Source organism: Octodon degus, unplaced genomic scaffold, assembly GCF_000260255.1.
Source record: "Octodon degus isolate 3935 unplaced genomic scaffold, OctDeg1.0 scaffold00035, whole genome shotgun sequence".
NCBI classification, from domain to species: Eukaryota; Metazoa; Chordata; class Mammalia; order Rodentia; family Octodontidae; genus Octodon; species Octodon degus.
Genome location: NW_004524611.1, coordinates 13,415,097 through 13,426,961, shown reverse-complemented (window position 1 = coordinate 13,426,961; position 11,865 = coordinate 13,415,097). Strand labels below are relative to the sequence as shown.

Genomic DNA, 11,865 nt, shown 5'->3' with positions numbered 1-11,865 from the left:
ACCATATACAACCTTGAAGCTGGTGGACAGTTTTTGCTTTTATTGCTCAAAAATTCTTTACAAAACCCACTCACACAGCCACACACACACAAGATGACTTGGCATAGGTCCTCCCCGGCATCAACCTTCCCAGGCCTTGTTCAGGAGAAGGCACCCTGAAGGAGCCTGGCATTCCCAAGGGAGCAGGCAGGAGTGACCCAGAGACAGGACTGTCCCCTGCTCTCCCCTGAGCTCCCTGAGTCACCAGGTGGCATTTTGGCTAAGGCCACAGGTCCATGTTGGTTGGTTCCCCACCCTCCAGAGAGATTTCAAGTCACCAGGGACAGAGGCAGAGCAGGCACGGGACTCCCTGGCTCATGTCAGTCTCTGAGAGGTGGGGACACCAGGAAGGTGCCAACCAGGGCCTGGGGCAGGAGGGGAGCACCTGGAGGGTGTGCCAGGACTACAACACTTTGCCCCGGGTGCCCTCTGTGACTGCCCGAGTGGCCTGCTCGGGCACAAGGCTTGGGTCGGTCAGGATACTGGTGGACGCGCTCAGCTGGCGAAGGGAGTTGAGGACAGCTGGGGAGACAGAGAGAGGCACCCACTGAGATCAGGGCTCAAGTCCAAGGGATGCCCTTCCAGGACCTCAGACTGTAGCCACTCTGCAGAGGGGTGTGGTAGGGGGTCCAGGGAATCAGGCAGGGCAGAGAGCCTGGCACCCCCCAGGACTGGGCAGGCAGGAGCTCACGTACTGGGCCGGAGAGCAGGAAGGGAACAGTACTGGTCCAGCCAGGCCAGTGAAGTCTGGCGCAGGCTGTGCAGGCTCGCCGTGGACACCATCCCATTGAAGGACTCGAACAGAGGCCGGATGAGGATGCTGAACTGGGCCCAGGTCAAGGAGCAGCCTGTGGTCCAGATGGTACCCATCACCTCACGTGGACCCTTGACCCCTGACGCAACCAGGGAGGAAGGGCGGGTCACTGTGTAAGCGTCAACCACGAGGACTCCTGCTGCCTACTTCCCCTGCTTTGGCTCTCAGCCCTGTCCCTGCTTGCTCCCTAGCCTGCTCCACTGTTCCCCCCAACTGGGCTCCCTATTCCAGTTCAGTCAAGAACCTGAGCCCTGAGCTAGGTAAGGGAGTGGATCACATGCCTTTATTTTTCCCAGTACTGGGAATTGAACCCAGGACCTTTGCACCAAGCCATATCCCCAGCCCTTTTAATTTTTCCTTTAGAGGCAGGGTTTGGGTAGTCTCTAAATTTCTCATGCTGGACTCCAACTTATGATTCTCCTGCCTCAACCTCCCAGAGTGTTGGGACTGCACCGGCTAGATTCCACATCGTCCTTGGGCCCTCGCTCAGGGGCTCTGCCTGCCGCCTCCCCAGTGCAGGCTCCTTCTCAGGCCTCAGCCCATTACTGAGCATTTTGGCCGTAGGCCCAGAAGTGGGGTGGCTTGGGACATAAAATCAGAGCTGCTTCCCAGGTCCATGCAGCGAGCCAGCCGCGCTCAGCCACTGCCCCGTGCTACCTCCAGGCCATTGCCCCAAGTGTGGATACGACCCAGAACTTCCAGTTGTGCAGTGTGCGTGTCCGGACATAGTCATCAAACAGGTCCCGCATCTGGTCAAAGCGCTGGTGCGTGATAGGCACCCCTGTGGCGGGCAGCTGTTGCTGGCACAGGCTGCGGGCATGGGTGGGTCAGAGGCCAGGGGCCTGGCAGGCACTCGCTCCCTTGCCCAGCACCTGCCTGGGCCCGGCCTACTTGATGGCGGCGTTGAGCTCCTCGATCTCATCCCGCAGCTGCTGGGCCTCCTCCTGCAGGGCGGCACGCTCCTGCTGCAGCATGGCAATATACTCGGCTGTCTTCTGCAGCGTGGTCGCCTTGCTCACCTGTGGGTGCCACCAGAGCAGGCCTATGTGCTGGAGGCCATGACATTGCATGGCTGGGGGGCCCTGTGGTCTGCTCTTGGGCGGGCCCAGGAAGGGCCTGGGGGACCAGTCCGGGCAGGGGACTCACCTTGAGGCCTGGCTGGGCACTAAGTGTGCTCACAAGGCCATGAAGGATGTCGAAGCCCAGCTTGATGTTGAAGCGCCGCTTCTGCTCGGCCGAGATGTGTGTGATGCGCCGGTTCTCAGTCTTGGGGAGCACAGTGAAGGGTGAACCCAGGAAAGAGCTCAGGAGAATTGGTGCAAACCCATCTGGGGCGGGGGACAGTGCTCACCTTGCTGTTATCTGGCCGTACTCGGCGTAGGACAGGTTGAGGGGGAGAGACGCCCACACTCAGGGCTCCCGGGGCTGGTATGCAATTGAGTTCCCCAGACAGCCGCCGCTCACTGCCTGTGAGAGGGACAGACAGACCCCCAGAGAGACCCACACACAGGAGAGAGGGTCCTGTTGTCCTGTCCCTCTCACTGTGGCCCCAGACACAGTTCCACCTTCTTTTCTTCTCTTTTCTCCCCTAGATCCTCCCAATCCCAGTAACCTGTCCTTACCACTGGGTGCTGGAGGTGACAGCCGCTCTGCTTTGGGGACGATCAGGGGCCTTGGAGGGGCCAGGGTGGCTGGGCCAGGTGGTGGCCGGGGTGGTGTAAGGGCCGGGGGTGGGGGAAAGAAGGCATGGGGGAATTCGGGGACCGTCTCCTGCTGGGGTGCAGAAGGGCTGAAAGTTGGAGCTGAGGCCTTGGGCTCCTTCCCACCTTCCCCTGTCCCCCATCTTACCGGAGACCCTGGGGGCCGGAGGAGGGCACCAGGCACAAGTGGTGGCTCCAGGGCTTGCTCGGTCTTGGCTGTGCACAAGGGGACTGTGAGGGGTGCTGGAGCTGCTCCAACCCCATTCCTGCTTGGAACTCCCTCCTGCCTCTAAACGTCCCCACTGTCTCCTAGCACCTCCTCCTAGGCCTGGTGTCCAAACCCCCCTGTCCCCTCTCACCTGCTCTTAACAGCTGGGTAAGGCAGAGGTTGCTGCCTGGGGAGGTGGCAGGGGCCAAGGTGGGGGGGCTGGCCTTCCGTTCCCTGGGGGATGGGGCAGGGGGCTCGCCCCTGGGCCGCACCCCCTGAGGTGCTGGGAAGGGATTGCAGAAGCTGGGCTCTGGGTACCCTGAGGGTAGAGGGTCTATGGGGAAGGGGGTGGGACCCGGGCCAGGGGCTGGGGTCAGCTGCACTGCCCGGCTGGCTGGGAAGGCTGTGGGCGCAGGCAGTGGGGATGCTCCCAGGGCCTGCGGAGTTGTGGGAAAGGGGAACCTGGCTGAGAAGAGGGGTTCTTCCTGCAGCAAAGCAGGGGTTGAAGCCACTGGAGGGAAGAGAGATGGAGTACAGGGCTGCAGGCCTGGCAGCTTGTCAGGATCAGGGTATGGGAGGAGGGGTGGAGGTGCAGGAGGCGGTGGGAGCTTGGGCCTGGGCTCTTCCGGAAGGAGGAAATCAGAACTCAGGTAGGTGCGGGGGTCCAAGGGCTCAGGGCAGCTGTTCCGAGCCTGGTTTGAGGTAGAGAGACACTCAGTGAGGGAGAGGGCTGTGCCTGCAGCCACTCCGGCCAGCCTCCTGCCCTTGCTGAGCTCTGGACTGGGTGCTGGGGAGAGACAGGAGAAAGGATCCTTGCATGCCAGCACAAGTGCACGCACACACACGTGCACGTGGAAATTATAACTAATGAGCAGAGTGACTGGAATGCCCTTATGTGCAAATAACAAAACCCATTAATCTTCCTGCTCTTCCACTCATCTGCCAGATAATTTCTCTATCTACTCATTTAACCAATACTCCAGCTGCTAAGCAATCCACTCATCCATTCTTTGTCCATCTACCAACACATCTATCATTTACGCATCCATCCATCCATCCACCCATCTATTCTCCCTCATTTACCTAGTTATTCTCAGCTGTGAGCTAGTTTATTTTCTTTTCTTTTTTCTTTTTCTTTTTTTTGGTCTTTTTGAGAGAGGGTCTCACTGGGTAGTTCAGGCTGGCCTTAAGCTCACTTTGTAGCTCAGGCTGGTCTCAAACTCACAATGATCCACCCGCCGCAGCTTCCCAAGCGCTGGGATTGCAGGCATGTACTACCATGCCTGGTTTGAGCTAGTTCTCTTACCTAACCCAACACCAGTTTTCCACATACTAAGCTATATACCAGCTCATCCATAATTCACTCATCCACCCATCTGAGATATCCTATACTCCATCTACCCATCCACCCACCCACCCATCCATCCATCACCTGTACATTCACCAGTCATTTCCACTGGCCCCTTCACTAATCCATCAAACTACTTACATAGTTATAAATTCATCCACCAGCCTGACCACACAAAAGCCACGATCTACCTATATATTCACCAGTCCACACAAGGATGCATCACTGTCTATAATACATGCTTCCACTCCCTTCTACCCTCATCCATCCACTGGCTTCCTTACTGTACACCATCTACTGAGGGCTGTTATATGCCTGGACAGTGCTAGGCACTGAGGAGTCAGTGGGGAGCATCACACAGTCTTTCTAGTACGGAGCACAGTGTGTGGTGGAGGGGAGGGGAGAGGCACCTATCTAGCATAGCACCTGAATAGTCCATGGTGAAGGGGAGAGGCACCTACGGCAGCAGCAAGGAGGCTCATGGGGATTGGGCCCCAGACTGCTTGAATGAACTGGCCCATTCAGTTTTCTAAACAGGTGCTCAGCTTCCTGCCTCTGAAGCTTTCCTTCCAGCAATTCCTTCTGATTAACTTTCCGTCTACCAAACTCTTCTGCCCAAACCTGACCAGTTCACGAAGACCCAGAAGTCCCCTCCTCCAGGAAGCCTTCCACAGCAGCCCAGTCCCAGGGTTCTGTGTGCCCCACCTTCAACTTGCCCAATTCTGTTTCAGGCACTTCCTGCCCTGCCATGCTGGAGACAGGGCTTTCCGGAAGGGCCCAGCCACCCCTGCACATGGCGGGGCTGGAGGTGACCCTGGCAGGCTGCTGCAGCAGGTGAGCTCACCTGCAGGCGGCTCTGTCCTGGGAGGTGGGGCAATCCTGAGGAAGTTGGGGGAGCCCCTGGGGCCAGGATCGCGCTGCTGAGGCTGGAATCAGCCATGGGGCTGAAGATGGGGGGCTCCATGAAGTTTGAAGCTGTGGGCGTCTGTGGGGGGCGGTAACTGGTGAAGAAACCTGTAACGTGGACACACAGGGCGGTGGTGATTAGGACTCATGCTGGTGTTGGGCCTCTAAACGGGGGTGGCGTCGAGGGGGAGGGGCGTTTCCATAGGCTCAGGAAGACAGCCAAAGGCTGGGGTGCAGGGGCAGGGGTGAGATGGAGGCTCCATACTCGACATCCATCCCTTAGCATCTCTGTCTGGAAAGTGGGGGCATAGAGCAGGCCTCGGAGAGGACTGTGTGGGGTGCAGGCAAGAAGCCTCAGGGTGAGAGTTCAGGGTGAGTTGGGGGTGCCCAAGGTCAGGAGGGCAGACTTCGGGAAAGGACAAGCAGATGGTGGGAAAGGACAAACAGGAGGGCCGTAAGGATACAGCCTGGGATAGGCTGAAGGCCCAAGGCGGCCCGGCCGGGGACAGGAGTGAAAGGGGGCTGGGAAGCCTGAAGAGCTGGGGGGCAGGCAGATGGAGTGTTTGGGGTGCGGGTTGTGTAAGCCCCAGGCTATTCTGGTTTTGGGAAGCAGCTGCCTGTGGCCTAACCACATCCCGGGGCTGGCCGCCGCCGCCCGCCCGCCTGCCCGCTCCCTTCCGGGCACCTTTCTCTGACCCTGGCCAGCCAGTGCCAGTTCCTGAGGCCACTGAGACTGGCCAGACCCAAGACCCCTGTGCCAGCTCCCACCTGGCCTGGTGCGGGCCCCCCCACTTCCCTCCAGGCCCCCTGACCGGAGAATGTTAAAGCAGGTCACACGGAAACCAGGACTTAGAGGATCAGCCGTGTATGTGCACGTGAATGCATGGGTGCGGGTGTGCCTGTCGTCTTCTGTCTTAGGTAGTTGTGCTTGTCAAAAGACCTGGGCCTAGGTGTCATACACAAAGCCTCTGCCTGTCTCCCTGGGTGTCTGTCCTCACATCCACACTCTGAGTCTTTATGTGGCTGTGATGGCTTGGTGTGTATACATCTGCTCCGTGTCCACATGTCCTTCCCACATCTGGTCAGAAGTCTGGTTAGAACTTTTTCTTTTTTTTTTCAAAGCCCAGGGCCTTTGCGCTAAGCTATATACCCACCTATTTATTTATTTATTTATTTATTTATTTATTTATTTATTTAGACAGGTTCTCACTAAGTTACTAAGTTACCCAGACAGGGCTCAGAGTTGAAATCCTCCTGCCACAGCCTCCCAGAGTGCTAGGCTTATAGGTGGCACGTACCACCACGACCGACTAAGAAGGTGGCTTCTTGCTGTGCTGTGCCACTCTCTCACAGAGGGATGGTAGGGACCAAGCAGGGGGCACTGATCCTCTACCCGTGTCTCTCTATAGACCAAGGACCGCCTCAATAAGCTGCCTGAAGCCCAGGGCTTCAGAACCAGCCTTACACTGGACTCCCCGCTCAGCATTGCTGTCTAGCCCTGGGCCTCAGGCGAAGGGCGTGGGGTGACAAGTGCATCTCACCCCTGACTCCCGGCCACCCTCTCATGACTATCTGCTTGTCTCCACCCTGCCCTGAGAGTAACCCCTTCTGCCCAGGCCCCAATCCCTGCGGCATCCTCTCGGCACCCAGCCTCTGGCCCACCGCAATCTGCCCCTCACGGTGTCTCTGGCCCAGCCTCTCCAGGGGGGCTCTCTCAGAGTGGCACCAGTGCATACAGCACTCGCAAGTGACCACATGTGCCTCCACCCAGCAGCCCCCTAGGAGGTCAGCAGTAGGCACCCAGCCCCAATCTCTGGAATATGCCCACAGCCCAGATGGGCACAGTGGGTTCCTACCTGTGCCAGGAGTCTGCGTGCCCAGACAGGGCGGCCGCCCTCCCTGGCTGCTCTGCTCCGAGGGCACCGCCATCTACACTTCTGCCCCTGACAGCCCCCACCCACCCAGGGCTGGGGGAGGTTCCTCATTCCCGAGTCCCCGCCCCATAGGCTGCTACCTCTTTATTGACAGACCCAAGACCCTATGGGGAAGGAGCTAGAGGGTTGCAGAACCGAGGCTTCAACGCCAAGGACCCTCTTTCTGTCCCCTGGGCCTTGAGTGAGCTGGGCTGAGCCCTGACGTCCATCTGTTCCGCAGTGTGGTTCTGGAGGCCCTAAATGCTTGTACACAGAGACATTCAGCAAGATCTACGGGACGGCGAGTAAAGCAAGGTAGGAAAGAGTCCATCATGAAACAAAGACGGCTTGGTCTGTTTACACTGGTGTGACTACCTCTCGGAAGAGAGCAGAAGCCCAGAAACTTGGTGCCATTGGGGTAGGAGAGAAGGCAGAAGACTCAGTGCTTTACAAAAATGCTTTATGAGCCAGACATGGTGGTGCGCACCTGTAAGCCCAACACTCAAAAGGCTGAGGCAAGAGGATCACTAAGAGTTTGAGGCCAACCTGGGCTACGTAGTGAGTTCAAGGCCAGCCTGAACTACATAGCAAGACTTTGTCTCAAAAAAAGGGCAAAGAGGGGTCGGGGAGATAGCTCAGTAGAATAAGCGCAGTGCAAGGCCCTGAGTTCAATCCCTAGTACCGGGAAAAAAAAAAAACCTCCCCCCCCCAAAAAAAAATCTGGGTGTGGTGGTGCATGCCTGAAATCCCAGGACTCGGGAGGCTGACCCAAGACCAATGCCATGAGTCCCAGGACAGCTTGGGCTGTATAAGCAAGTTCAAGGCCAGTGTGCACTTCGTAGGGAGACCCTGTCTCTAAACAAAAACAAGAACAAAAAAAAAAGATAAAAAAGCAAGGGAAGGACAGTCCAGATCCAGATGAATCAGGAGTAGGTCTGCGTTGCAAAGGTGGGGACACTGGTAACATGTGATTTGATGACCTATTCTACTTGCATGTATGTTTGAATTGTTCTTTAATAAATATGTTTAGAAATGTATGATGTAAATAGTAAATAGAAGCAAACAGATCCAAGTCCTTCTCTTCCCTCTAAGAGAGTACTTTTTTTTTCCGTTCAGGGTCTCACTACACAGCCCACATTCATAGCGATCCTCCTGATTTCTGCCTCCCAAGTGCTGGGATTACAGGGGTGTGCCACCATGCCTGGACTCCATCGCCGGTGCAGTATGTGGGGCCAGGGATCAGCCCCTGGCCCCTGCACTTACCTAGGCAAGCACTTAGTCCTCTGAGCTATACTGCCAGCCCTCTAAGAGAGTACTGCATCCACAGCTTTCCTGCAGCTTCAAGGTCCAGGTCACCTGGTCCCTGGAGGCCCTACTGTCATCTAAGGGGGCCACAGCACTGATTCTGCATCCCAGGCTCAGGTCAAGGAGGACCAGAAAGATCACTCAGAAATGCCCCACATTGCCTTCCCCACTGAAGGTCTGCTGACCCCAGCTGTCCCTCCTTGCCATACCTGAGATCTCCATGAAGTCATCCAGGCTCGGCTGTAGGGGCGTCAGGTCCGGCTGGATCATGTCAGCATTGCTGATGTAGGCTGGAGGAGCAGTGGCCGTGTCAGGAGCAATAGGCAGGGTAGAGTTGAGAGTGCCTGCCTCTGCCCCCATCCCCATCTTAGGTGCTCGAGTCCAAAGCCCAGAGTCAGGCCCTCACCATCCTCGGGAGGCAGCTGCAGGGGCGAAGAGTTGGGCTGTGTCATGGTGAAGAGTGTGTCGGAGATGTCGGACAGAAAGCAGTCGAGGTCCAGGAGCTGCCGCCCGCCGGGCTCCACGCTGGAGAAGAGCTGCTGGCACCATCGCTCTGGTGGCGGCCACCCACCTTCCGCCTGGCAAGACACCAGTTGGTCACTGCCCTGGCCCCTGAGACGCAACACCCCACTTTTCCTGGGTTTGCTACCTGGAAGGCTGAGATTGCCCATGGGCCTTTACCAACTGCCCTGTCTCCTTCCTGCCACTATGCTTTGTTCTGTCAGGAACCAGGTCCATAGGATGTCATGTCCCCCATGCCTCTTGTCACCTGATCAGGTGCTCCCTGGGGGTCTGCCCACTACTTTGCCTCTCAAGAGGAAAGATCAAGGCATCACCCAGAGGCTGGTGGCCACGACCATTCCCCTGCATCCCACCCTCTTGCCCAGACTCTGCAGCCACTGAGGAGGAAACTGTCACTGCATGCCACCTACCTAGGGTTTCCAGATTTCCTGCACTGTGGAACTTACGCAGCACCCACCTGCTTAGGGGCCAAGAGATCCCCTTCCCTGCTGGACTTACGGAGCTGCAGGGACAGAATTGCACATTAAGTCTCCCCCTAGGGGCCCCTCCCGCCCCCATCCTAGGGACCCCCCCCCCCCCCCCCCGCCGCCGCTCCAGTAAGTAAGCAGGTTGCAAGGAGAGCCTATGGCCACACGGTGGCGCTGTCCGGCCAGAACTTCCTGGAGGGTCCGCGCTGGGTTGGGGGGCTGGCAGTGGCCAGGAAGCCCAGGACTCCTCCACGGTCCCCCCACTGACCCGCTTCTTGTAGTAGATGCGCCACTTGTGGTACTCGCGCATCACCACCTCGATGCGCCGCTTCCAGTAATTCCCTTCCAGGACAACGGCCTGGGGACAGTAGGAACAGAGGGGCTCAAGGCGGGGCGACACTGGGCGCTGCCCCCTCACCCTGTCCCGCCCTTCTCCAGATCGAGGTGGGCTCAGGCCCGGCTACCTCGGGTTTGCGATGCTCGTCAGCCTCAGACCCCTGCAGGGGCGTCACGAACCCGCACACCGGGCTCTTCCGTCGCTGCACATCTGAGAGAAGAGGGCCGGGTCAGAGGCACCCAGCCCTCATTCTGCCCCTCAAAGAGACGGAGACTCAAGGGGCATCCTATGCAGTCCTGCCTGCCTTGGGTGCTGGCATTAAGCGCTGCCACAGCCTCCAAGAAGACTTCGTCTGCCTGGCCCTCCCCAATCTCCCCTCCTCCCCCACTGGAGATTGAGCTGAGGGCATTTATGCTGACCTACACCCCCAACACTCTGATTGATTGATTTCAGTTTGAGACAATTTCTCGCTAGGTCCCTGCCAGATCCCTAAGGTGCCCACACTGGCTTTGAACTTGAAATCTTTCTGCTTGAGCTTCCTAGAGTGCTGATATTTACAGGCCTTATATCTGGCGAACTTCCACTTCTATATCTCTGCTTCCTTAGGGAGCATGTTAGAGGTACAGGCAAAGATTGCTGAATGGATTATGGGGCCATAGGTCCCAGGGTCCTTTGCTTAACCTCTGGACATGGTGATCCCAGAGGGCCAGCCCAAATACATGTCCCACCTGCCACCTACCCAAGCTCTGGTCCCAACCCCTCAGCACCTCATTCTTTAGTCCTGCCCTCTCTGCAGACTCCTTTTGGCCCCTTTGCCATTCCAACCTTTTCTTTAACCCCCAAACTTATCCTCCCCTCCTAAGTCACTGAACATCTTTGCTCTGCCCCAGTTCCAGGGATGTCACTGCCCCTCACCTGCACAGCCCTGCCTGCTCCTGACCCCTGAAGCCCAGCGTGTGTCCCCACCCATCCCCTCCTCCTGCACCTGCACTGCGTGCCCTCCTCCTGCTGTCCTTCACCAAACACTGCCTCCTCTGAACACCCACTCTCAATTCTCCCACAATGCTTCTTTCCACCTCCACCCAAAGGTCCAACCTGACCCAAAAGTCATAAGAAGTCCCAATGAACTGGGCACTGCAGTGTACACCTATAATCCCAGCTTGGGAGGCAGGGGCGGGAGGATCATCTCGAGGTCAAGACCAGCCAGGGCTACACAGTGAGTTCAAGGCCAGCCTGAAATGCATAGCGAAACTTCTCAAAAGGACAATAAAAAAAAAAAAAAGAAATAAACAAATAAGCAAACAAACAAAATAAAGTCCCAATCAGCTACTAGTGTTCCTCATCCAGTCAAAAGACAAACTCAATTCCACAGGGCCTACCTCTGGCCTCACACTCTGTAGTCCTTCTTCTTGCAGCAAGTCTGAAACCTCTGTGTCTGCTTAGGGTCCCAGAATGAGGACTGTGCCCCTCAGCTTGGTTTCCAAGCTCCTCCTCACTCTACCTGCCACCTGAAGTCACAAGTCTGCCTTCTGGCCTTTATGTGTGTTTGTGTGTATGTGTGTGTGGGGTCCTCTTTGCTGTCAGCCCAGGCCTCCTCCTGGAAGCCTTCTATCTGCCCAAGGCCCAGGATCCTGTCCTGATCTGATCCTTCCTGCCTGTCAAGTCTCTGCAAATTCGCACCACTCCACAAACCCGAGTGGAGGCAGGAGCAGCTGCCAGCACACAGCAGGGCTCAAAGCGGACCTTCATTAAGGGTGTGGCCTAGTCCTTAGCGCCTATTGTGTGCAAAGCCCTGTGTTCCATCCCAGAGCTACACACACACACACACACACACACACACACACACGTGCACACACATGCGTGCACACACGAGGCAACCCTGATGAAGAGCATTAATCCTAACCTTTGCTTTTCTAGACCACAAGACTCCATCCAGCCTCAGCCAACTTTTTTTGGGACTGATGACACAGAGGGGCCCACAGGAATACAGTATTTATTAGGGCTTCCAGCATCATTTACACAGCTCTGCCCAAAAGGATACTCTCCCCAATGGGCACTCAAGACTGGCGGAGGGGCTTGCACCTGGCTGCTGGAGCCATGGGGGTGTGGATTCCCCAAGGAGGGTGTGACACCAGGGCCCCCAGAGAATCCGTGGTCCAGCCTGGCCCTCCCCACCCCCACCCAGGGTCCTCATGCTCTGGACAGTGGGGCTGTGCCAAGGTGGCTTCCTGGGCTGGCACAGGCTTGGCTTTGCCCTGATAAGCTCCTCCGTTCTCTAACCCTTCCCTCCTTCACAGGGACAGATG

At 57.2% G+C, this 11,865-nt stretch overlaps 1 protein-coding gene across 7 annotated transcripts in view; it reads right to left on the bottom strand.

Moving 5' to 3' along the window:
• Positions 1-25: 25 nt before the first annotated feature.
• The window catches only part of Mlxipl (MLX interacting protein like), a 36,051-nt gene continuing 24,211 nt past the window's right edge, over positions 26-11,865 (bottom strand). For 3 of the 7 annotated variants that reach the window (XM_023714449.1, XM_023714448.1, XM_023714444.1), the window contains exons 3-16: positions 9,687-9,769; positions 9,491-9,580; positions 9,213-9,257; positions 8,640-8,811; positions 8,443-8,523; positions 4,954-5,123; positions 2,913-3,453; positions 2,476-2,769; positions 2,205-2,320; positions 2,000-2,119; positions 1,745-1,872; positions 1,540-1,663; positions 735-864; positions 26-561 (exon numbers count right to left, since the gene is read on the bottom strand). In XM_023714449.1, coding sequence (XP_023570217.1) covers positions 443-561; positions 735-864; positions 1,540-1,663; positions 1,745-1,872; positions 2,000-2,119; positions 2,205-2,320; positions 2,476-2,769; positions 2,913-3,453; positions 4,954-5,123; positions 8,443-8,523; positions 8,640-8,811; positions 9,213-9,257; positions 9,491-9,532 — 2,082 coding nt within the window. In that variant the 5' untranslated portion in view covers positions 9,533-9,580; positions 9,687-9,769 and the 3' untranslated portion in view covers positions 26-442. The other 4 variants (XM_004630572.2, XM_023714445.1, XM_023714447.1 and 1 more) reach the window with 4 other exon arrangements.